This window comes from Takifugu rubripes, unplaced genomic scaffold, assembly GCF_901000725.2.
Source record: "Takifugu rubripes unplaced genomic scaffold, fTakRub1.2, whole genome shotgun sequence".
Taxonomy (NCBI): Eukaryota; Metazoa; Chordata; class Actinopteri; order Tetraodontiformes; family Tetraodontidae; genus Takifugu; species Takifugu rubripes.
In genome coordinates this window covers 1-26,498 of record NW_021821602.1, presented here as the reverse complement: position 1 = coordinate 26,498, position 26,498 = coordinate 1, and the positions used below count along the sequence as shown (strand labels likewise).

The window sequence follows — 26,498 nt, the reverse complement described above, 5'->3', positions numbered from 1 at the left end:
CATGGCTGGACTATAAAATCTGGGGCATAAGTACCCAGTCAAAAACATCAGCATCTGCAGCCCAAAACAAGAAAACCCAATATTCAACAACAACTATAGCCAAAAAACAATGCAGATAATGGATCTCACATATAATCAGGCCAGACTGGTGGGATCAAAAGATTTGACACAAAATAAGATTTTTATTTATAAAAACATCTTATTAGATGGACAGTAGACAATGAAAAATAAAAATCAGAAAGCAGTGAAAATTTCACTGAACCGTCGCCGTCAGCTGTCGTCTCATGATCCAGCTGACATTCCTTGATTATGAATGCCGAAGTCCAGGCTCCAGCATCTTTCTGGAGTTTTTAAATCATAAATATATCTAAAAACCGATGAAGGTCCACCCCAAAGTCATCCATAGCCGTGTTTTCCACCTTTAACTGACAACTCAGGATTGTCAAAACCCCCAATTCCAATTTTTTGAACTGTCTCCCCAGAGCGAAGCCCGAGGAAGGAGGCACATGGTGCCAAAGGTAATCTAACTGGTTGACAGAGAGATCAGCTTAACGTCCACTGCTGGAAGAGGTCTTCAGTGTTACACTGGTCCATCAGAATATTGGTACCGCTCAGCCGTAAACACTGACCGCTACTGGGATTCTTCAGAAGGTTTCCCTGGAAGGCAGAAGCAGAGAGAGGGTGACTCAAGATGGACACTCATTGGCTACAAAGCCATTGACAATTTCACTGAAGACAACCCCACATCCTGGCATCAGGTTCCTGTCAGTAATTCCATTCCATGAGTCACTTTAATGAATAACGAAGACTGCTGTGACCAACAGTGCAGTTGCTTGGCTGCAACATGGGAAAATATCTAAAAAAAAAATTTTTTTAAAGGCCCAGCTACAACCCTATTTTGCTACATTACCCATTAAAGCCCAAAGGTTTTCTTAGGTGCTATCACCTCAGTAAAAATCCACTCCTGTTGTGGCGCCAGCCCCGTGTCCATGCCCCTCCGCTGGCACGCTTCGATTTTCACCGCCTCTGGATGTGGTATGGCATGAAGACACAACTCCTTTCCGATGTTATGACGAAGCTCTTTGTGAGAGGAGTATTCAAAGTACTGTGAGAGACAAAAGCACACAGTAAGACCTTTAAACTACTGTCCCCATCCTGCCAAAACCCCTTCATCTGAATTCACTCTCGTGCGTGTCAGTGTACCTGGTTGCCACCCATGTTGTGACACGTGTACATCATCACAGGCTTGCCCCCTAGGTTGTTCTCTCCGACGTCCAGGCAGGTTTTAGAGCCCTGGTTTTTAATCTGAGGCATACGCAGGTAAAAAAAAAAATGTATATACTGTACATCCCTGTCATGTTTTTTAAAACCCACTAGGCCTTAATGGCTTGAAGGTACTGACAATGACAAGGTGTGTCTCACCGCTCCAAATCTGTCTGGTGTCAGGTCCGGAACAAACGCTTCTGGATAGACTGTGTTTAAATACCAGGAGAAGTTCTTGCAGTGGAGTTGCTCCCGCAGGTTCAAGCGCTCAGAGATGTCCCCGTAGTTATTCTAAAGCAGTAGAGAGGGTGTAATTAAAACCCAATAATCACAATATCACACCAACAGGGAAATTCATGGACAAACTGCCCCCATCCTCATTTAACATCCCATCATCTGGCCACACTGACCTCCTTTGCCATTTTTGCAGCGTTTTTGTTGCGTCGGTAGAAAATCTTCTTGTAATTGTCCATCCAAACCTCAGCCAGGCGCACCTGGTTCCGAGTGATGACTTCCGTTCCCTTGGGGAAGGTGTGAGGGCTCTTGGTGCGGAAAACGTGACCCACCACAGAACAAGGGATGATCTCTAGCTGCCCTCCGCACTGCCACACCTGTCAGTATGTTACAGGCCGCAGTCACTCTAACGGCATTGTGTTTGGTTGACTCATTATAGGAGCTGTAGAGAGAAGACCAACCCTGAAGGACATCTCAATATTTTCTCCACCCCAGATCTCCATTTTGTCGTCATAGGTTCCAATGTGTTCGAAGTACGTCTTCAGGATCGAGAAGAGACCTCCGGCGAAGGTAGGCGTCCTAAAAGACGAGCAGATGGATTCGATTTAAACAGTGTGATGACTTAGGCTGTTCAACGTGAAATCGGTCCCCTCCTCCTTACTTCACAGGGCAGGTTTCATCCTTGCGCAGCTTCCTCGCAGCCTCGGGAATCTGCTCCCATCCAAAGGTCAAGCTCCAGTCAAAGTTCCCTCGGTTGAAGGCGTGGCTGGAGGGCGCGGGCTTGTTGAACTGAAAGGACTCAAGGTCAATGGTGGTGATTTCTGGGCTGACCACAGCGGTGGGCTCCTCCACAATGCGGGCCAACAGGGGCTCCAGCCAGCCATGGAAGCACTCACCTGAACAGAGGAGGGGGGTGGAGATCAGTCTAAAGCTCAGGTTAGTGCACAAGATGATCAGCAAAGGCAAAGATCAGCTTCCTTCAAATGACAGCAGGAACATGCTGAAGTATTTAAAGGTAGCCTCTAAACTGATGATGACAGAGGAACACTAGCAATACTACCTTCTTCAAACTCCACCCTGCTACTCATTTAACCACAAAGTGCATAACACACTCTTTAGCTGTTGCTTCAGATGCTGCTGCTCTCTTAATAACCAAGAATTTTCAGTCAGCGTATATTTTTAATGAACTGCTGAGACACCGGTGCTGTGGGCCAAATGATTAGAAATATTCAGGGGTTGTGTTTCCTCACAGTGTGCATCAAGAAAGGTCAGAACTTCGCCCTGAGCCTCGCTGGCACCCAGCAGCCTGGCAGTGATCAGACCCTTCCTCTCCGGCTGCCTCAGCACACGGACGATTTTAAACTGAAGCACAAATTCTTCGAGCTGTTCCTTCAGGTGCCCTATGGAAAGAAAGAAACAAAAGTAATGTCTTCTTCTCCACACACACACGCACACGAGCAGATTACGATACAACTACACAATGCAGGATGTCTAAAGAGCTGCTGTTGTGGCAGCATAAAGAGGAAGTTTGCTGTAGCTGTGGTTGTAACTGACGCTCAGTCTAAAGACTTTTATTTTGCAATTAAAATAAGACGGCATAGCTCAAAATCTGAACGTTAATACAACAGGACAGGGTTACAGAGATTCTCAAGAAATGGAGAGAAAACAACTAAAAGCTAATCTCCATGCTTTTAAGTGGTCAAACTAGCAGTTATCAACGCGTCCCATCGTAAATCTTGTTAATATGCAAACATATCCAGGCGTGGCACTCTGTCCTTTAATCCTTTTATCATAAGCCGGAGCGGCTCTTTTGGACTGTTACTGTAATTTGCATTTCACATCACCGACATTCACATTTCTGACTGTTAACAGTATTACATCACCATAACTCTTCTGTGCAGATGAAGGAAGGAAACCCCGAGTGGGTTCGTCTGAGCATACTTAAGTGAATATGATGAATTGACGTGAGACAGATCCACCTCCGGCCTGGGATGAGCGGGCAGAGCCAATGGCTGATTTGCTTGCAATGACAAAAATTGTCTTGTAACTGCCAGATTGTTTTTTGTCTAAAAAGAACCGGTTCCTGAATAGCACATAAACGGGCTTGCTTTGCATGACAATACTGAGCTCCATTCTGAGTCATTAGTCTCGGCACTCGGCTCTCAAATGAGGTGTGCTGCATTTTCCTGTAAGTCAAGCTCCAAATATGGTCGAGGCTTTCGTTTGTATTGTACACACCTGCAACACTGGCATCGTCCACCAAGATAATCTCTTTGAGCAGGACGGCAGGAGACGTGTGCAGGACGCTGTAGACCGTCCTGAGCAGGGTGGACCAGGCCTCGTTGTGGAACACAATGATGACGCTGGTGGTCGGCAGGGCAGGACAGCGGGGGAACTTCCTTTCTACGCACCTGATTTTTTAAAAAGTAATATGAGCACATGGAAATAACAAGCTAAGGTAACAGTAAGGTGCTCTTACTCTCGTGGCCGCGTGTCCTCTCCAAGACTACGGCTGAGCGAGATGCGGTCGCTAGCAAACTGATTAAAGCAGTGTCGCGTCATGCCATCCTTCTTTTCTGTCTCCTCCTCTGGGGACATCTGGTCTTTCTTGAAGGCCTTCCCATCAGCCCCGGGCTTCTGGGGTCCTGCGGCGGTCGCTCCAGGTGAGGCTTGAGCTCCGCCTGTGTGTAGAACCCAGCGGGACAGTTGTCCGTGGGCTGCTCCACAGCAACGGGCGGCTCAGGGGCTTTGATCTGGAAAGCCATGTTGTTGACGACATCTCGGACCATCACCAGAACTTTGTCCTTCCTGACCACTAGCTCGCGCAACCAGGGGTCCTCGGTGGATGACGAACCAACATCCCTCTGAAGGACCACGAGCGTTACCATGAAAAGCGCCCCGCCGAGGAGCACAAGTTTTAGTGGGGACAAACGTCTTCGTACAAGCCTCATGTTGACTCCACGGCTGTTCAAACACACAAAGCCGAATGAATGGAAGTTCTGTGAATATGATGAAAAATACCCTCAAGACCCACACACCCCACTAAGTTCTCCTGGGAGCCCAAAAGAGTACCATGGAGGACAAGAAAGAAGAGCGTCTTAGTCCTGTTTGTGCGTCCACTCAAACGCCATAGCAGGTTAGCTGGCCCGGATTACTGCTCTCCCTACCAGTCCCCAGGGGCAGGTGAAGGAGATGGAGAGCAGGAACAAACACACCACACCTCCCAGTGCACACCTGAGGACAACCACTGTTGTCACAGTCCTCCAGGACCCACGTGGCAGTGGGTGGTGGTTGTGACAGTGTTGACTCAGCCTGGAGCTCTCACACGGATTAATAAGTGACTTACTATCACCTTCTTGAGATGTCTCATACCTCACAAAATAAGGACACCTCACCAGCCAGGCTTCAGCCAGGTGAAGCGTGACAGGAGCACAGCAGCACAGCAGCACAGCAGCACAGAGCCTTGACACAAAGGCAGCCTGTTTTCATCAAGGAAACAGGATATCATCGCAATGCAGGCGCACTTACTGTTGGACACCAACTCTTACTTGGTCATAATTAATTTACTCTCGTCTCAAACAAGCCTCCTTCATAATTAATTTAAGGGAGCATTAATGGTATTCCAACCCACTTTGTCCCCGATATGGAACCAGTTCATCCAGTTGTCACATACATTAATAGGGAGAATGGACAAGGCGTAAATATCAGATAACCGGCCACAAATGGGATGATCTGCGTGGGTAACCGGCAAAAGGCGACTTACTCTAATTGCTTCTCTATGTTAGAACCTCTTAAAGGAAATTCACAGAAAAGTAACCATAGTGGTCGAACCGATCCAACAGCCAAAATGAAAGAGGAAGAGTTAGAACTAAATCTGCTTTCAGCCACACTGTCAACCCAGAGCTCTTATCTGCTTTATTAACAGTAAAAACCCGCTTATCTGACACACCAACACGACCCGACAGGTAACCACCCACCGCATGAACCGGATCGGTCCTGAAAACTGGACTTTGGCGTGATTTTAGCGCATCCACACAACATCCGCTTACCTAAAATCTGACGGTCAGCCTCGTTCCGGGTTGACGGTGTCTATTTATGTGTTGTGAAAGTTGCCAGCTTGAACCATCTGCAGTCGGTGCACTGTTGGCGGAGTTGTCACTGAGGTGTTCAGTCCGAACCAGGATACGCGTCGCCTCCGGCTGCACCTCCAGCAGAACAGGTGCCATTTGTGGAAATGATTAACCGCAGCGCGCCCCCTGCTGCCCCCCGGCTGCATTGCATGGGATGTACCACCACGACTTGGTAATAAATAGATGAATCATTAATACGCCAATAAATCAATCAAGCAATAATCTAAGCTTTATTATATCACCACGTTATCTGGGAGCAAATATTTAAATCCCACTGTCACGCAGTACTCGTCCGTGTATTACATTCTCCGCCACAGCGTCCTTGTTATAGTAACATTAGTGCGTTATTCATCGGGGATTAGGAGGAATTTATGTCGCTTAATTAATGTTCCGCACAGAGTGCTGTAACTGAACATTGCCATTACCTCAATAGGAATTCATTATTCATGTGCAAGCAATTAAATACTCTGTCCCGTATCACCTTGTGAAACTGTAGAATGATTTATTCAGAAAGGGAGGAGGGAGGCTTCTCTCAGGTTACTGTCACAGCCGCAAATCTTGATTGTAGGCTGATGATTGACACAAGAGCCGCTGGTATACCAAGGCACCGTTCCCCACAGAGGCTACTTCACTTTTTGGCCATTACTCATTAATAAATCGCCTATTCTGAGGATCTGTTGTTGGAAATCACTCATCATACATGCTTTAATAGAGCATAATACCGTTTTAGTTAGTTTGTGGTGTGTTTATGGATGTCGGTTGCAAAGAAAAACAAAGAAAACAAATAAGACACAGTAACACAACCATTTAATAATCCAAGGGGAAACCATTCAAATCAGTCTTTGCACTTTATATTCCACCTCTTTTTAAAGGAAAATCCAACAGTGAGCTTGGTGAGGAACTTTTGTGTGGCCTACATTAAAAAAAAAAAAAAGGCAGGATTTTTTAGCCACAGAAGGCTATAACAGAAAACAGATAAAGCTCAACGGGTTTCACTTTTCTGCATAAATCTATCTTCTACCAAAGGCAATGTAAGGAGTGGTTATCTTCAGTAGTAGCTTCATTCATGTCACGTACATTCATGTCATTATCGTTTTTTTCCAAAAAGGAAAGAAAAATCACTTTAAAGGCTTTTGGGCCACAGCATGCCAGGGTCAAATGTTCGTGGACCATGGAACTGTTAATATTTCCTATCCGTTAATCTTGCTTTCCCCTTCATTTCAGAAGACAACATACACGTTTTACAGGCTCGCTTATTCCAGGTCAGAGTCAAAATAGAGGAAAGAAAATGACAGTTTATTCAGAGGCACCACAGACACGATTCTCTTCTCTTTAAATTAGGAAGGAGCACACACAAACTCTGAAGAGTAATATAAAAATGTGCCTCGCAGCCACCGGTTTGGCAAGAAAGCATTCACACAGTATCGTAAAAATATCACAGTGAAAAGTTACAGTGTGTCCCTTCAGAGATGAAGGTCAGCATTTAGCTGCGTGTGCTCCGACATGTGCACACCAGCAAACACACACACACACACACACAAAATAGTTCACTCACAGTTGCAGAAAGTGATCTTTTTTTAACAGTCTGACAATCTCTTAGTACCACAAAGTCCACAAAGTCTCATGTCACCCTCCTCATTTTTGGTTTACTGGGGAGGATCTATCAGTCGCTCGCCTCAGTGCGGCTGATCCCAGGACAGGAAGGAGGCCCCGATCACAAGCCTATCCAGCCCTCGCTTATTACGAGCCTTCACAAACCATGTAAGTGCGTGAGTGTGTGCACGTGCGTGCCTTCGTCCACAACAGTAAAATAGTCGATCACCGTCGGCGGCAGTGACGTCATGGCATTTGCGGACCAAACCAGAAAAGAATGCCAGAATGAATCCGTCTCATATCAAATATTTGTTCTTTGGTCATTTTCATCCTTCATGTAGTCCTTGCATATTTTTTAAGACACACTTTTTCGCCTTCAGGTGCGCATACTTAATAATTCATACAAGCGTTAAAAAAAAAAATTCTATCTAAGGCAACTGGGCTTTGTGATCGTTCAAGCAGCGGGAGGGGGCGGGGCTTTGTACGTGGACAAATTCTACGTGTGTGCATGTGGCTACCTGACAACACGGAGACAGGCACTGTTGCCGGCGCTGGCCGTCATCTGCTTCCGTTTTGTGCAGTGACTCACTGCTCAACCACCACTGGGTATCTCTGCAGTCTTTGCCAGTCCAGTGGGAGTCACTCTGTGGTTGTCACCCCCCCTCACACTACCTGCCCACAGGGCCACTGGTGAGGAAGTAAGTGGTCATCTCGCCCTTCCCCTTCACCTTGACAAGACCGCGGCAGTCCAGCTTGTATCCATTGCCGTCAAGCACGTGGTAAAGGTCTGTGGTCACCTAACCGAAGATACAGATATTGACACATGTCAGACATCCATTCAAAACAAAACACAAGCATCACAGTTTCAGAGTGGTTAATGTTGTATTAAGTAAAACCAAAATGGTTCATTCTATCTATTTCAAACTAGACATCAAATTATATATATTTTAAACGAGCCGTGAATGATTTGATTGCAGTTACTCACGCTGTACAGCAGATGGCAGCATCGTTCTTATTGTATTATTTATAGTTTCCTGCCAGCCTGCTGCCGTTCATATGCTCGGAATGCTTTAACTCTTTCACATCAGTGGATTCATTGATTAATACACGTCTGGAAATGTGTTGTTGTATGGATAAACAGTACATTTTTGAAACGCATTTGTTCATATTTAGCTTGTATCCTCTCCTAGGATCACCAGGGTACAGTGTCTGCTGGAAACTTGTATGTCCTTAAGGGACTTCTGCATAGCAGATGTCTGAGACTTAATCCTTGACCTAAAGTCTCCGATTGTATCTGCAGAACTGGACCTTCTGTGACCTCAGCTCTGAAGCTGCAGTTCTCCCAGTTTATGGACACAACGGTTTCTTTCTTTTTTTAAAAAAAAAGATGATAAAATTGCAAAACTTTGGCAATATACAGCATTTCATCTGTGAGTAATAAGAATGGTATTCTCTGTTGGTCCCCCTCACAACAACAACCAACGAAAAATGCTTTGTGTGAACATCATGTTTTAGATCATAATCAGAAGCTACACAAGAATTTATGTTCCTGTGGTGGCTATGACACATTGCTGTCGGTGCTTTTTTTCCCTTCTTCCTGCACCTCCTCCCTCATTTGTTGCTGACTGTTTCCACCTGTTCCACATCAAAGTCATCAAGTGTAGAACAAGAACCAGTCATCCCTCGATTGTTCTGCCAGGCCCTGTTGTAATGACCTGCATCTGTCAATGTTATGGACACGAACAAAGCAAAAGATGATCTTATCTTGTATTTAATTAGCATCTGTGACAGTTTTTACTGCGTAATAATACAAGTTTACCTTTCATTAGAATTGTTTTATGGTCATTTCATCCAGAAATTTAGTCAGGGCAGGCTTAATGTAATAGAGGAGTTAGTAACGCTCTGGAGCTGTTACATCTGTTACCTTTAGTATCCAAAACCAAAGTCCCTTCCTGTTCTAGTCACATGATTGTCACCTGATCAGCACACCAGGTTGTTCAGAATATCTTGCCTATTGGGACTTAATGCGTAAAGGTCATAAAGGTCAAGTTATCTAAAGTGATGGGCTCTTCTGTGTCAAAGATAAAATAAAGCTGATGTGGTGGATTTGTTTCACCTGGATATAGTCCGGTACACCAGTGCTGTCCATCCTGCTGGCCACATTAACCGTGTTCCCCCAGATATCGTACTGGGGTTTTCGAGCTCCAATTACTCCAGCGACCACAGGGCCCATGTTCAGCCCTGCAGGGAGAAGCAAGAGGGCTGTGAGAGAGCCAGAGCTGGTTTAAAGCTGTGGATTTAAGTAAGACATTTCTATCGGGCTCACCAATCTTCATCTGAAAATTGTTGAAGGAGTGCTCGTTAATGTATTTCATTTGCTCCCTCAGCCTCATGGCATAGTCAGCCAGTGCCAGGATGTGCGATCGGCCCTCCCGGTCATAGGTGGAGTCATTGAGGCCTGATGCCGCCATGTAAGTGGAGCCGATAGTCTTGATTTTCTCAAGTTGACGGAACCTCTCTTCGCTGATGATCTAGAGAAATGTAATCAATGTTTCATTTAGTTATCCTTAAACAGTTTGACAGAACAACAGAAGCATTCTGGAGCTGTTCACTGGAAGCAGCTTATCTAATTATGCACACATCGCCCACTCCGTATTTCCTACACTAAATTAATTTTGCGATCATCTTGTTGTTTCCCGTTCTCACCTCATCAAAATCGGCGATGATCTCATTGAGCAGCCGGAGGCACTCCACTCCTTCGTTGTTAGCCTCCAGCTCCACATAAAACTCAGAGAAGTTGCTGATGGAAGCGAACATGACTGCAACACACTCGCAAGACTGGTAGTATAACTCATCGTTGCGACGCTCTCGGGCAAGAAAGTGGGCGGCTACGTCTTTGGGGGATGTTGTGAAGCAGACGGCGGTTGTACGCTTGCAGCTCCTCCATCTCCTCTTTTTCTTCTGTGGCCTGAGGGATGGGAAAGAGAAGGTTGCATAGTAGTCTGTGAGTGGCTCCTGTAACATTTGAGATATGAAAGGCTCCTTAAATTCCAGTCCTGGAGTTCTACATGTTTATTCTTACTCAAGGATAAAGGGATTATAGAATTGGGGACGAGGTCACCGCTGCCTCACATTCGTCCTGTGATCAGGAAGTTTTCAGCTTTTTCAAATTTGGTACAACCATCAAGTTGGTCTCAATTTTAAGGTCAATGTGCAATTATACACGCTGGGAATGCAATGCCATCAAGAGTTGTGAAAGTTTTGGAACTCCTAGATTTGGGAGCTCTGCAAACCCAGGACATTAGGGTGGTCAAAGCCTCATTTCCTGTTCGCACAATTTTGCAAGAATGGTTTCTCAAGAAAGGATTGTGGTGCTACTCAATATCTCAGAGTGGAAGAAATCTCCCCTTGGCCTAAGGTCATCTCAGGTTCTCTGGTAATTCTGGGTTTATCTGACCTTATGAGCTTGAGAATAGTGGTATTCTATTACGTGAGCTTGGATCATGCCAGCCTGAGCTTTGGTGTGCATTCACCTGCAGCTTCCACAGGAAGTCGAGCCGCGCGGTGGACTCCACCTGCTGGCCGTGCAGGTAGAGGGCCAGAACAAACACGGTCAGGATGACAGGCGTTATAATTTTTAGGGACACCTTGGTCACGGTCTCCAGGCTGAGAAAGGAAAGCGAGAAGCTGACTGAGACTCTTAAACGGATAAAAATGTGTGAGACGTTAAAAAACATGTGGTCCCAGAAAGCTTCTTACCACTCTTCCGCAGTTTCATTGAAACCAGGCCTGCAAGGCAGAAGATAGAAATTCACATCCTCAAACCATATGAGTCACCAAAAAGGCAGCACAACACAAATAAAAACTTACTGCTGTAGGGAATCATTAAGAGGAGAAAATGACCTGTAGAAAAAAATGATAACAATAAACGGGAGTCGAGCCCACGGCTACATGATGAAGCAGGTCTTGTGCTATTTATCTTATATGAAAAAGTGGGGCAGGCACACCTTAAAAAAGCACTTCATCCTGCCACACTAGTGGAAATTCAACTTTGAATGAGGAAAAATGTGTATGTGTGTGAACTCACAGGGTGTTAGCTAGGACCAGCTGGTCAGCGTTGTCAAACAGGGCCACCTGAGGCCATTCTACCAGCAGGATGAAAGTGAGCTGGATAAACAGCATCAGGACCAGCTTCCCGATGCTGCTGATGTGCAGGAACACAGAGCAGGCCAGCAGGGTGAGCAGCACGCTATAGCTGAAATACTGGGAGGAAGAGCGCAAAGGTTAGCGGCCCGTGCAAACAAACAAAAAAAAACATAACCAGCACCTGCACCTACACCGAAGATAAATATGACAGAGCTGACCTCGGGGAAATGGCAGGGCATAGTCTGGCTGGAACACAGGGACAAGCTGTCCTCTGCCATCATGGTCAGGTTGTGCAGCAGGCAGAGAGTCACCGAGGAGACGTTCAGCTCGTCGGCCACGCAGTCCTGCAGCTTCTCTCTGCTGCAGGTGAACTGGCAGGAAGGGAGGAGACAGCACCGTCATTTATGAAGCCCAGAGGGAAAATCAAGAGACTCAGGTAAATGTCCAGTAAGGAGTTATAGAAGCTGGGATCAGATAGGCCAAATCAATCCAAGGAGCTGGAATTTAAGCTACAGGTTATCTCACTGAGAGGCTGAATGTCCAGTCACCTTTATGCAGTAAAATGGCAATTCAATTAATATAGAATCAGTTAGGAGCAACAGTAGCAGCAGATGCTCGAGGGCAGCCATCTGCTTGACCTGTTGAGTTGAAGGAGAGCAGGATCGAATAACTCCTCTGTGTAAGCTGGGTAATTAGCGTCAATAGTGTAAAAAAACGATCTCAGATACAATCAACAAAACAAGATCTGTTTAACAATGCTGCTGCTTGGGACTGGAGGGTCAGCATGGACAATCTCTTATCTCAGATGCAAATGCAGAGGCCAGGCTGCCTCTCTGGGCTATTCAGTTTCCCAGAGATGGCCAGCATGATGCAGCATTTGTGAAAATAGTATTTCTGTGTGTCTCAAAGTCTTTAACTTTTAAGTACTTGTTTAGAGATCCTACCAGGCTATCGGGAAGCTGTCAAATGATCCTTTCCTTGTCAAACTTTGACACATGTCAACATGTTTTTACTCAACACTTGAAGCCTCTCCGCTGCATATGTGTATACACGTCTACAGGAGTCTTCACCCCCGAAGCACATAGAGAAATAATGTTGAGTTTGGAATGTAGAATTATGCTATTATTTTTCCTAAATGATGGCTAAATCCAGACAGGATGCATTTCTGCTTCTGTATATTGCAGTCAGTGGTTTATTATTCATCCCAATCATCACATTTACCCAGAACCATGTGATCCATCGTTCCAATGACGTTCCCTTGGGAACCTGCTGACAGACTCATGTATGTGTTTAACTGCATGTGATCTCGTGTACTGAGACACATGTGCAAAAACTGCATCTCTTTGTGGCAGACAAACACCGCACACGGAATATTGACCGAACGGCCCCTACCATGTTTGCAAAAGATGAATGAAGAGGGGAGGATTGTGAAGACGCCCCCAGTGTTGCTGTTTGTACGAGACTGGACTATTTTCTTAGTTACACTCTGCAAGGCAGCTGGAAAGTGCTAGAGCAAAGAGATGAGATAAGAGAGATTTAATAGCATTAGTGATGCTGTCTGAAGGCATAATAATGACTGCAATCTTGAGATATCTGCAAAAGGAATTATATTCATGAAAGCCTTTGTTTCTCACTTTGATGCAGGCGTATATGGCACAGACGAAGAGGATGCTGGCGAGGATGGATGAAAACACTGACGTACAGCCCGAGCATGAGAGTTGTTCTGTGGCAAACGGAGGAAACGCAGCCCTATTAGGAAGTTCATCTAAACCATCATTAACTCCTCATGAAGTGGCCCAGATCAGATTTTCTGGACAAATATAACGGGGAAACTGGGAGAGGCAACTTCCTGGACAGGGGTCCAGGAAACAGTTTCTATCCCTGCTACTACGTTGGGAAAATGATGATCTGGATGAAACAGATGCAACAGAAAACAAAGAGAACGCAGGCCACATATCCCCCAATACGATCATCGATCTTCCTGGAGTACTGCAGACAGAGCGTCAATGGCACACAAGATTCTTGCTAATTGAGTCACATTTGAATTTTGGGAAAAAAAAAAAACCTTTTTCTCAAGGCTGGCGGTCTGAAAGGTGAGCAGGAACTTCTTGACGTGATCCTTCCTCAGCTGATCGATGCTGCGCGCATCGATGGCGCGTCCGAGGAACTCGTCCACTTCATCCTCAGGATGAAGAGCCTCCTGTGCACAGCGGCTGGAGGCAGATTTGACAGCAGTTAGTGCTTCATGTGTGTGTTTCAATAGCTGAGCCTGTATGAGGGAGTTGACATGTGCTATGGGTAATCTAAAGGGGGGAAAAAAATAACCCTAATAACAAATTCTAGAGCCAAAACACTCACTTGTCTTTGCTGGATGCCTCATCAATGCCCTGAGAATAAAAAAAGAGAGAATAAAATAGATGCATACAGCTGCAGAGCTAACCCTTGAGAGGAAGGGTAGATGTAATAATTAATTTTTCGGAGGTTTTTAAATTACGCCCTCTTCCTCCCGAGGGGTTAAATCCTCTGAGATCACGACAAAAGGGGGAGAAGAAAAGAGTGCGCCAAGAGGAGGAGTAACAGCCTGCAGTGAGGAAGCCACGGCAGCTGTCAGTCAATTGGATTTACCCATAAATGTTGTCTTATTAGCATGCAGACGTAAGGAAGTGGACATGTTAGAGATTTCCGTGGCCTTAAACCTCTCGGCATATCTCACCATCTGTCTGAAGACTTTGGACTCCTTGGTTCGGGCGTAAGCCCTTTCAGGCACCCACCGCGGCATCAATCCCTCGGCAGAGTTTGCGCGCGCACGCTGCATCTTGGCCATCATGTCTTTTTCCTCTTTCTGGAAATGAAGAAAAATCCGGTGACGTGTGTGAGGACCAGAATTTCAGACCCACAATATAAATCTGGATTTAAGAGATGAAGGCTGAGATTTATGGATTATGCAAGTGGCGCGCGATTAGGTCACTTGAGCAGTAATTGCACGTGGTTAGAGTTAAATTGTATAAATAGTCAATTGCTGGAGGGCACTGTGAGATTCCATCTGTCCTGTGTGTGTGTGTGTGTGTGTGTGTGTGTGTGGGTGTGACTTCTGACCCTCTTCTGGCTGCAGCCGAGCACCAAGAAAGTTTCAATGTTGTTCTCCTTCAGGTAGGCATTCCTCTCTCCTCCAAATCCAGGTTCCACCTCATAGTCCCCATTAAGATACTGCAGCGTGGCCTTGGTGATGTGGATGCGCCTGCACGCGCCACACACACACACAATCAGAAAGGACATGAGTTGTTTGTGAGAGCCTTTTTAGGTCAGTAGCACATGGAGTAGGATGGACTCACCCAGCCTTCCCTCCAGCCTCCATTTGATTTGCGAGCGTTACGTCATTAGACCAGACGTCGAACTGCCACTTGCGCAGTCCCAGGACACCACAGTGGACACGTCCGCTGTGGATGCCCACGCGCATGTTCACGTTGACGCCCGTCACCTCTCTCACCAACCTGCAGTCCAGAGACGTGCCTTCAGCTTCATAAATACCTCATAACCAACACGTCACGAGTTTTAGACCTCTTTTGGAGGGCGTGTCTGACTTACGAGATGGCCTCAATCATATCGACTCCCATCTCCACGCAGCAGTGGGCGTGGTCGGCCCGCGGCTCTGGCAGCCCCGACACACAGTAGTAACAGTCCCCAAGGATTTTAATACGCAGGCAGTGGTTCTCCTAGAGAGCAAGGACACAGATTAGAACCTCAGTTACAGCTCCCGCCACAGCAGGATAACATCAAATATTCAGCATCTTATGAAAATTTGAAATCAGTCCTCAATCCCAGTATGATGTAGTTTGTGTCAACGATAAGGTTACCCCCCCCCCCAAAAAAAATGTAACATCCACCTTTGACGTGTTTAAGCAACAGTTGTCCAAAAAGCTGCTGTGAACATGTCAGTGAGTTGTGTGAGCTCACCGAGGCCAGCTTATCAAAGCGGGCAAAGAGCTCGTTCAGCGTCATGACCAGCTCCTGGGCCGTGCACTGAGAGGCCAGGCTGGTGAAACCTTCGATATCAGCAAACAGTATGCTGCAAGAAAAGAGGAGGTGGAAGAGGGGGAGGAAGACAGACATTCAGTGGAGAGGAACACACAATAAGATCAAATCAATAAAGTATACGGTTAGCTACCACGGACTAGCAGCCGCACTCCTTACTGTCCATCTGCCATGTAAGCTGCGCAGGGAGGAGGCAGACATTTGCTCCGCTCTGGTTCTCATCATCTGGGTCACTTTGGGTCACCTCCTCCCACTTTTCCATTTTTGTTCACCACACCCCCGTGTTTCCAGTCTGCATGCCGTTCATTGCTAACTTTTGATAGTAATTAAGGGCCAGGGCAAACAGACTGTTAGTTCCAGCCACAGTTGACAGATGGCGCTATTTGGCCCAAGAGGTCATTCAGTGACCGGAAAGCACAGTTCAGACCTTGCCTTTAGTTAAAACTATGAGCTGAACAGCGAGAATTACAACGAGAATGACAGGCATTTATTTTTAATCCCTTCTCATTATCATTACAATAATATCAAAAGTGCTCCAATATAAGTTTAGTTTTGTTTATCCTTGGCGTGAAGGAGTGTTTAAAAGTTTTCATTGGAATCCTTTATAGTAAAAATAGCTCCAAGGATCACAGAAATATGCACTGTTTTGTTTGGATACATCACATGCGTGGCTAAATGGTCCTTACTGGAGTTTCTCTGAGTTCACCCGGTTGGTTTCATGCAAGTTGTCAGCAGTTGTTTTGTTGCATGGATGTAAACAATGATAAGCAGCATGCTGGGCAGCCGTTTGATATTCAAACGGCTGCCCAGCAGCTTCAGAAAACATTAGTAAATGAAATTCAGTTGTGTGGCATTAGGAGCTTTTTCCAAAATGGCCTGAGCCCCAATCTGGGACAAACACAGCTGGTTTCAATCTAGTGTTACACCCATTGTTGCTGTAAGTTTACACCTTGGCAAAGCACCGTGTTGTAACTGATTATTCCACTGAGTGCATCACCTGCTCTCATCTGGGTCACCACTGACGGCGGATCTCTGCCTGCACCTTCTTTCATTGTCTGGTTTATCCAGCGCCGCCATAAACCCGACGGGTCGGCCTAAAGAACTGCCTGTTAGTGCCGATTTATTCCCTCTTAGGGGTGACATCCAGCAGTGATGGCTGAAGTGGGCGGGGCGGCAAAACTTGCTCCTTGTCATGTGCTACAGAAAGCACAGCGGCGTGTCTAGGTCAATACCATTACTGCAGCCTGTCAGTGTCAATAAACAACAACATGCATAATACATGCTGTAAGCCAAATAGCTGTGTGTGTGACTCTGAACCTGACAGATCAGTCAGCACGGGGTCAGAACCCGCTGGTGCTGGCATGTGAGGCCAAGTAGACAAGCTCGCTCTCATAGATTCTTGAGCAGTGCACGTGCATTTAGCTGTCCTTACCTAACATTGTCGTGCTTTTGGATGTAGATCTTGTGGAACATCATATCTTCCTTCTTGGCATTGATATCAGCCTTCATTTCCATGGCAACGTGCCTTGGCAGCACTGACAGGAGTAGGCGCTCCTGAGAGATGGATAGGGAGGGAAGACGGAGGGAGAGATTGAGGAAAGAGAGTAAAAGAGAAGAGCGAACCCATTCATTTTCATCCGTCCCTCCATTAAGACTACTCAGTGAGTCACCCTGCCTCGCTAGCATCTGCGTGGGAGCATGTGTTTTGATTTACAACATATTGTTGACCTTAAAAACCAGAAACAAAATCACAAAAAACATATTAGAAAATTGGAAAATCCATTCGGCATTTGTCACCGTTTTCATTTTCTCCATAGAGCGCTGCCTGGCGCTACGTGCGTCGCTTCTTTGCGCGCCGCCGCGTGTGTCAGTAAATCTGCATTCGTTTACCTGCTGCTGGTTCTCCCTCTGCAGGTGAATCCGGGCCTGGATGTAACCTCTCGTCTCTTGGAAGGCTTGCCTCTGGGAGACCTCGGCAGGGTAGTGGGTGCAGATCCCGATTATATTAGTGCACAGGAAGATCAGCACGTTGGCGCTGATCTGAGCGCACGTTAGAGCAAAGCACAAACACAACAGCGAGAGGAGAGAGAGTGACATGAGCATCCCCCCAAATGTGCAGATGTCACAACAAAAGACAGCAGTAAACGTGGCTCGGCTGGAGTCAGTAAGTAATAACAGAGGAAAACTGAAGGTTCAAAGATCTGCTTGGAGAGCCTGTACAAGAGGGCAACAGGATGGGACCTTCAAGGGCTTCAGCATGTTTCAGTGGTGACCTGTGAAGACTGTCAGTCCTGCTTCATGCACCACTTCAGCAAAGGCTTGTTTTCTTTTTACAGCGTCTGGAATCCATTCACAATGGGGAAGTTTACATTCTGTCTCTGCCTTTTTATGTGAATCACTTGTGATTTAACACACGGTGTTGCAAGGTCTGGGCTGCATTTCTTCAGGGTAAAAAGGTGTTACATAAATACTCTGTATTATTATCAAATGCTACATTCCAAAGGTCCGAGCAATTTGTTCTGCACAAGGGTCCGTTTCATGAACTCAGTTGCGTTCTTGAATAAACAGATAGTGAAATGTAATTTTTCTAAAGAGGGGGTCGTGAAGCAAAGCATGCTGGTTAAACAATGACGCTCTGAGAACATAAAGGCATGAATTGTAAAATAGCATTGTCTGTGCCCTGAGTAAACAAAGCTTAGCTATAGTTAGCTTGGTGTGGACAACAACCTTGACAGCGCTGTTTAGTTGATGCATTCTGTTTGTGTGTGTGTATCTATGTGTTGTTGAACTTGCTACATACTGAGTACCAAAAGCCACATTCTACTGGGAAATTGGGGATCATTTTTGGATGTCATGACATTTTGGCTGGTCCTCAGAACAACAAAGGACTGTTTGAGGGTTAAGACGTGGTTTGATGTTAGGTCAGGATTGGGGTTAATGGCTTAGTCGTGATGGTCGGGGTTTGGGTAAGGGGCTGGGTAATGTACATTATTATGTCTATGAGAGTCCTCACAAAGATAGAAGTACAAGGATGTGTGTATATGTGCAAGGGAAAGAGACAAAAAAATGAGAGAGAGAGAGTTCTTTCAGTATTTTTTCCTCTCAAAATCAGAAATAGGTCTGGATCTCTGGACTTCCACGCTGATGAGAGGCTCACATACACACATACACACAGACACACACACAGACAGGCCTGCAGAGACACACATCCTCTACGTGTTCAGAAACACACTCCAGCGTGGGAAAGTCACATGACCCTTGACCAGAGCGCAGACCAGAGTCCCTCCTCGAGAGAGATGCTAAATATGCTATCATTAATGATGGCTGGGGGAAAAAAGACAAAAAAAAGAATGCTGGCAGCTTGGAAGTCTCAATGCTGACTTTTGCATGCTAACAGCATTAGCACTGATATGCTGGATGCAGAAAATGACCTGTACATGCATTTCTGAGCCCTGGCTGGCAATGCTGTCAAACCTGTAAGTGCATATTTGTAATTAATGTTTATGGGGGAAGAAGATGACACCTGGAGATAAAGAATGCTAAGTTGTGCAAATAGATTCGAGGCATACTTTCCAGAGTGTGTGGCTTTTTAAAAATACATTTAAGAGCAGCATTAAGGTGCCAGGACTACTCTCACAAGGATCAAACAAAAAGAAAGTGACCTCAAGCAGAGTGAGAACAGGTATTCTACCATGATCCCGAGATGAGGTTGACACTGTACACACGAGAACGGGCCCTTTTATTGTCACAACACCACAGAAGCAAACAAGCAACCTGTGCTAGAAACGGAACACCATTACCACAGGACGGCAGCAGGCAGATTCCACTGTAGTATTACAGACATGATGATCCTTCCAGTGCACCCGGACTAGATTAGAAGCAGGCTAATGGTCTGCAGGTGCAAATAACATGCTTTTACTGTCAGCACTGCAAAAAAGCTCTTTTTATTTATTTCCGTGGCAACATTAACACAGCTAAGACCTTTTGTAAAGCCCCACGATTGCATGGCCAAGGCTGACAGCGTGACCATGACTTTAGCAGACGGACCATATTGCTAAGCCCGTTCAAGAATGACCTTTTTATGGTCATAGATCGCAGGCCAGCACTTTATGTCCCTATGACGGAAACGTGAAAGACCACCAACGCAGGCCTGACACCTCCGTTTTTGATAGACTCCTCTATGACCCGACCACAATAATCCTAAACAGATGGCCGCGAGCACAGTGAGCCAGATAACTTGGTTAAGTGGCCTGCCTGAGACACCAGGACACCTGCAGTTCCCAGGATCATCCTTCCCCGGTGGTGCACGCAACAGAATCGTCCAGCTCCACTTCCCAAGTGAGCGCAGATTGAATTCAAGCGGAGGAATTCCTTACAAATTAATTTTTAAAGCACTAAAAAGGGAGCGTGTTGAAATGCAGCTTTGGATGGGAAAATACACAAGGGTACAGCAGCTACCCAGAGAGACGAAGGAGCTTTATCAGAACATGCAAAAGAGGAAGCAAAAAGCAAACAGATAATGTGAGTGAGGCATTTTGTGAGGAAGATTTTATTCCACCAAAAAAGAAAATTTTTCCTCTGCAGTGCGCCCAACATGCATCCCGATGCTGCCAGTTAGCTCCAGTTGTTGTGGAGCTCATCAAGCGTGTCTAATTTACTGACACAACAGGTTAAACTGGCGTACCATCAACACCCCGTCCCCTTTGCCTTTCTTTATCCATCTACAGGTATCACCCACCATAGCTGTGCACTGACCTGCTGACCTCTGACCCCGCTGTCTCACTCAGCTCTAGTATTGATAGCTCATTATTATTAATGTATTTGCAAGATGTATGTATATTTTCATCAGCCGGAGCCCCCCCCCCCCCATATGAGCCCGGTCCTGCTCAAGGTTTTTTTCTGTTAAAGCGGAGGTTTTTCTTGGTGCTTGTTGGGGGTGAGGCCCTGAGGTTCTGCTCCTCAAGACAATCATAATGTAACAGATGTTGTATAAATAAAGATGAATTGAACTGAATTAAAGTGTGTGTGTGTGTGTGTGTGTGTGGGGGGGGGGGGTATACATTTTCACACAGTTAAAGGTGAGCACTTTTTCTTAACGAACCAGTTTATTACCAACACTGACGTAATGAGGGTGACTTCAACTCCCACTTGAGTCATTTTCAAGTGACATATTTGGCTTTTAAGTTCTTGCGACAAGCCTGAATAAGCGAGAGTGAAGTGCGGTGAAACATGATGAACAAAGCTGGCATTAATGCCGAGGAATGCTCAGTCACCACATGCTCTGAAGATTAGAAGCAGCAGCATTCACACACGCATTAGAATAAATCGTGAGCTGCAGCGTGCATGTGTGTGTGAGCCCTGACAGCTCTTTGATCCTGAAGCTGCTGCTTTTTTCCCCTGCTGCATTTATATCACCAAGGCACCCAAGGTTAGCCGTGAATCAGCCTGAGAAGGAGTTTCCTTTATTAGCACAGTGTCAGTTTCTTCCTAACCACTAAGCTGACTTACTATCGTCCCTCGACATGTCCTGACTATTTGTCCTGCAGATTTTTGGCTCCCAAACTCGACATTTACTTAAGCAGGAACCTCTTGGCGGCGAAGTTAAAAACAGACCAAACATTGGCTTATAAGGTGTGGCTGCCGGCAAGGTGCTTCATACTGTAAAGCCAGGCAGATGGATAAAACCATCACCACTGGGGAAAAAAGGGAAGGGTCTGGAAATGATTTTTGTTTGGCAATCGCAGTAAACCCGTTCTGCCTTTAATAAAATACCCATGATCCAGTCTGTCACGCATAAACGGTCCGGACACTGCAAACGCGTGTCCGATTTTCGGAACGTCGTTCATTCGGCCGTGAAATGCAGATGGAGTTCACGTAGACAAGCGTTTCTCTCATCCATCATTAAGGTCAGTGGCGGCAACTGCGAGTGCGACCCCGGTGGTCACATGTCAGTGAACCTCCGACTTGGTTGCACAAGAGAGCGATGTCCACAGTCTATCACCCCCGGAGATATTCTCTGTCCACGTAATCAATGTCGAGATATTTTTGGGGAGTAGTGACTAAAAGCTGCACTCTAAGGTAGGTTCCAGTGAGCCCAAGACAGCGCTTAACCTGCTAAAAGCCGGAGTTGCGTAGAACCGGGCCCACGGTGGATACTGAGGGCTGCTGATAGGGCGGCCACTCTCCAGCACGTGACCTTTGATATCTTTCAGAATGCACATCAAAGTCCAGTCACAGACTGTTGGTCTTAGCTTGAAAAGATAGCAAATAAGGCCCCAGAGTGGTAAAAACACAAGCAGGGCTACGAAGAGGTGTGACGACCGATGCAGTGGAGCGCGGTCTCTGCCAGAGCGCTGTCGTCAAGATGCCCGCCAAACCATAAATGGTCTTATTTGACTGGCGAGTAATTTTGGTAAAGCTCGGAGGATTCCCTGAAGCCAAATAAGGCCCAGGCTGAGCATCAAATGCGACCCTGGATTAAAATGTGCCCGTTAAACTGGTTCCAAAGGGAGGAAATTATTCCAGAAGTTCCATAATAAAGATTTCAAACAAGCAGCCTGATCAGCCAGTCGATCGACGTCTAAAGCCGTTGCGGAACCTCTGGACTTAAAGGGGAATAAGCTAATTTGAGCAATTTAACAGGAATTAAAAACAACAACAATCTTCAATTCAGTTCCAAGTCTTTGAATATTAATAGTAACACTTCATATATTTTAAAGCCAAATGTGCTGCAGCAGGTCACGAGCGTTTAATACTGACGCTAAGTTCTTCACTGAAGTAGATAAGCGTTCGACCAAAGCCGTGATGATAAGCACACCAGGCTCTTGTCAGTTGCCTTGGCTGTTCCAGGGTCAGTGTTCGGCTGTGCAGACGCAGGCAGGGAGGGGAGAGGGACCACTCTCATCCCAGCTGTGTCCCCATTCACCCTGCACTTCCTGTCCATTCACACCCTCACGAGCACAGCTGCTGTTGCAACATGGCGTCCGCAGGCGTGCAGGATCGTTCTAATTAGACACACCAGCTAGTCAACCTGGCTAATTGTGACTGGTTTGAACTCTGTGAGGGATTCCGGACCTTGAACTGTGACTGTGAGCTAAACATCCTGGAATTCCCAGTTCAGCTGCTTCTGCCTCGATCCCTTTCCCAGTGCGATCGCTTGGTCGCTGAACTGTGATGAAAAAGTGACTTCAGCACTGTAAGAAATAAACTATTGATCAAAAACGAAGATAAACGCACAAATTAAGCACCAGTTTTCCGTTATAAAAATATCTGAGCACGCAGCACACAGTTTAAACCAACGTCCCTCTGTTTTGTTCTTTCACTTTAACCATACACGATATTGACTTTTACTACAAAGCACACAGATACCAGAACAAAATCAATACTGGTACAAGAACAGCAGGTTATAGTTTAAACAGAAATACAGAGGCTCTGGCTCCTGTGAGTGGCTCAGCGGAGCATGAGCTGAAACCCAAGCGAAGATGTCACACATCCGCCTCCTGGTCTGACTGCAGGAAGCCTGACGCTTGGGAAGACAGCGGCTTCCACATATTGTTAAAAAAAACAAGAGACAGAATCCCACTCCGCGGATTGTACTAGGGGACTCTTGAATTAATTGTCATCCTTTATGCTCAGTCTGTCATAAACAAAGAAAAAATTTGAAAGTCTGGCAGCTCCCGCGTTTCTTTTCAGCATGATTTTTTATTGTGGGTGTGGCAAAAATTGACATGCAACAATGCACTTTTTAAGCCTTCTGTCAGTTCTGACTCCTGCCCAGTCCTAAAAAGGCAAAAATAAAACAAAAACGGCGTAGCTTCCTCTGGATTCACCTTGAGGACGTGAAATTACATAACAAAAGCTGGGTTGTTATTGGACACGATATCGTTCCTTGAGAGCGCTTCAAACCGTATCGACTGGCAGTCCACACAGTGAGCGCATTAAATCATCAGGATGGGCTCCTCTTTCCTGTAAACAAGCTAGTCGGGTGAAGGTTAAAGTAGTTGATCCTGTTCAGGAGTGCAAACATTGTCGAAGACAGCGGAGATGTTTATTGCCGACGGTGGTGCAGAATCCAAAGGCAGGATGCCGCCGGGGAACGTGTTTGCTAATCACAGCTTCATTATCAGTTTTCCCGTGCCTGTCTGACATATGCTCCCGACGCGTTAACAATGTTGTTCTGGAAAAGCAAGATAGCTGGACAGTTGGCTGGAGCAACACTGACCTTTGCCAGGGAGCCACTCGCCTTCCTGTCACCGCCACACAGGTCGGCCCCGGTGCAGCCACAGGGACCCACGCTGCCCTTAAAAGCCGCGGCGCTCAAAAGCTGCGGGCGTTGTCATTTAACACGCCTGATGGATTCCAGCATATCTGCTGGCTGTTTGCCACGAGCGCTCTAGCCTTAAATTCCTACATTTACTTTTGAGGAAGGCAGGGATGTAAACCGTGAGCTGTTATTAGAAGCCTGCACTTCCTCATCCCCAACTCGCGCAGCTATTATTAGCGCGGCTATTATTTGCCTTACTACTGCCTGTATTTTAAGAGCGACATTGCTTATCACCGTCCCTAATTGCTCCCACCCGTGGTGGTGGAAGTTATCCGTGTTTGTGTCGTTGCCTGTGGTTGTAATTCAATAAGGAGATGACTCACAAGCTCTTCTGTCTCTCCCTCTCTCTCTTTCCCGCTGATGGAGGGGGGGGGGGCTATCATGTGAAGTAATGCATTGTCTGGTATTCACAACACCTGATGATGTGTTCTCACCCTGTCAACGTGGCTAAGTGAACGGATTGGACCCGTCCAGCATATGCAGACAGTCAGCTCACGCAGTCCGCTTGGCCTTTTCTTCTGGCTGTGAAAATATCTTAATCTCCAATGCCAAAAAAAAACCCCAGTTAAATGTTCCGATGTAATCAGTCAATGTGAAGTAAACAGGTTTCGTTTTATCTCAATCAGTACTTCAACATTTTGTGAGCCAACCTGTCGAGGTAACCTGGCTTTTCGTGTTTTGCCCCGCCGCACAGCAAAACGCGGATGTTCTGGCCTGGGAGTCTGGAACACGCCCTGGTCATGCCGGTGATATCTCGCTGATAGGTGCCTTTGTTTTAGGGTTGTTACCTGTAGCCCTGCATTTGTTGACCTGTAAGCGACCTGAGGAAGCAGGTTTTTCCTCCCAATCGAAAAGGAGCAGACCTTTTACACCTCCGTGACTGCGCACAAACCAGCTGTCTGGGGGGCTTAGCTAGTCCTGATAGACCTAGCGGTGCACAAAATAACGTGATCGTCAGACTATGGCACCATTAAGGCAGGCTCTTGATACAACCAAACAATGGAGCGTAAGCCCCATAATCCACCGTTAAGACCTATATGGACGTACAGCTGTCCATATAGTGGTTGAAATATACAATAGGAAAGCAAACGCGCCTGAAGTCAATGTCACCACATCTCCTCTACACAGTTAAAACCACGAGGCACCACGAGGGACAGGTGGCCCTGGGAGCCACTCAGGGGCCAAATGAATCTGTTATGGACCACGTGTGCGTCAGCACGAGCATGCATACGCGCTGCACAGGGAAACAGAAGCGTCCCACTGCTGGTCCTGTGCGGAGCATCCACGCGCTCGAAGAGAACGGCCAACTTTCTGCGGAGCAAATGAAAACTGTCAGACGGGACAAATGCCATCTTCCATTAAAGAGCCGCTGGTAATCAGGTAACTGTCAAAAGGGCTTCACCGCGTCGGCTGTCAGAGGAGCCCGCTCTGCAAACCAAATCCAGTTAGAAGGATGAAGGCTGCAAAATCCCAGCGAGGCAGAAATGCAGATGGAGAAATTTTGACTGGTCACAGAATTTCCTGCTAAGTGTCAAAACTACAACCTGATGATAGAACACAGGGTGTGTTTGGGGATTTCAGATGGTTTACGGTGACTAAATGAGCTTCAGTTTAGGTTGTTATTCTGTACTGTTCTAGCCTCTAAGTCATAACACGATGTGTTTGCCGACAGAGAATAACTATGAAACTATTTTCCATAACGAGTTTAGAAGAAAGGAATTTCCTGCCTGTTTCACGTGCTTTCGCCATGTTTGGAATTAAGGACCCCAGTCAGTGTGTGAAATGTGTGAGGGGAAACGGCCTGGAGATATATGAGTCTAGGTCGGGAAGAAGTTGCTTCTCCATCTGCAGTCAAAACAGCAGAAGGTTCGGTCACTCGTGTCCAAGGAGAAAAATGCTGGAAAACGAGAACCGCAGCCTCCTGGTCGTCATTTTTCATGCACTATCATCGGCGGTGTCATGTATGGAGAGATGAACAGGGAGGGAAACTCAATATAACCTCCTTACTTGATGTAATAAACATTCACACACAGCCACATTAAAATCCAATGAAGATTCAACATGATGGCAGTGATCTGATGCGTTGGTAAATACACAGTAGGCTTATTAACTCCGCCTCCTGACCAGGTCATTGCCAAAGAGGAGCTGAGGAGCAGGACTCAAGTGGTCTCTGAAAAACTTTGAGATTGTGATATCTCCTGGACAAAGTACATTGTGATAGAAAGAGTCAACATGGCAGCAAATGCACCCATTCGATACATTTAACAGAGATCTGAGGTGTTGGTCCCTGGGTTTTAAGTGTTAACCATAAGCTGCTTACTATCACAAATATTATTAGCATGTGGCGTAATGCTGTGGCATCAGCTGTGGCATCAGCTACCATCCTTTATTCCACAACAAGAACGAACCACCTGAATCCTCTTCGTGTCGGACAGCAAACGCCCTTCGAATGAGCCGGGGCAGTTTAACCTGCTTCTTCCTGTGGGCTGTTCCACCTCCATTTGTCTGCAGTGGCCTGAGGAGGCTCCTCGGGGCAGAGCAGTGAAATATGAAGATCTATGGAAATAATTCTTGTGGGCAGCGTGTGCTCAATCACAGCCTGTTGTGGATAAAAGGTCATTCCATCTGAGGATGAAATTATGGCCCAGTCAAAAAAGGAACACAGTGAAGGGAGAGGAAAGTACTGGCAGATCTTTTACTGCTGGGTTCATCAGCCCATCATTACTTCAAACTCTCCATCTGTAGTTCCCCTAGCGTTTTGGTGGAGGGCCCTCACA

At 46.2% G+C, this 26,498-nt stretch overlaps 1 protein-coding gene and 1 pseudogene across 1 annotated transcript; both read right to left on the bottom strand.

The window, feature by feature from the left end:
* Positions 1-162: 162 nt before the first annotated feature.
* On the bottom strand, positions 163-5,754 carry LOC115246430 (polypeptide N-acetylgalactosaminyltransferase 6-like; annotated as a pseudogene).
* Positions 5,755-6,417: 663 nt separating this feature from the next.
* On the bottom strand, positions 6,418-26,478 carry LOC115248177 (adenylate cyclase type 6-like). Its single transcript, XM_029831804.1, is given in 24 exon segments — positions 6,418-8,017; positions 9,337-9,461; positions 9,547-9,751; positions 9,927-10,122; positions 10,124-10,188; positions 10,754-10,886; positions 10,980-11,009; positions 11,091-11,123; positions 11,308-11,483; positions 11,585-11,737; positions 12,759-12,786; positions 12,788-12,873; positions 13,001-13,048; positions 13,050-13,089; positions 13,258-13,355; positions 13,432-13,579; positions 13,725-13,753; positions 14,080-14,208; positions 14,463-14,604; positions 14,699-14,857; positions 14,952-15,079; positions 15,321-15,432; positions 16,831-16,952; positions 17,289-26,478. Coding segments are annotated over 24 exon segments (2,727 nt in total). The 5' UTR covers positions 17,502-26,478; the 3' UTR covers positions 6,418-7,888.
* Positions 26,479-26,498: the final 20 nt, after the last annotated feature.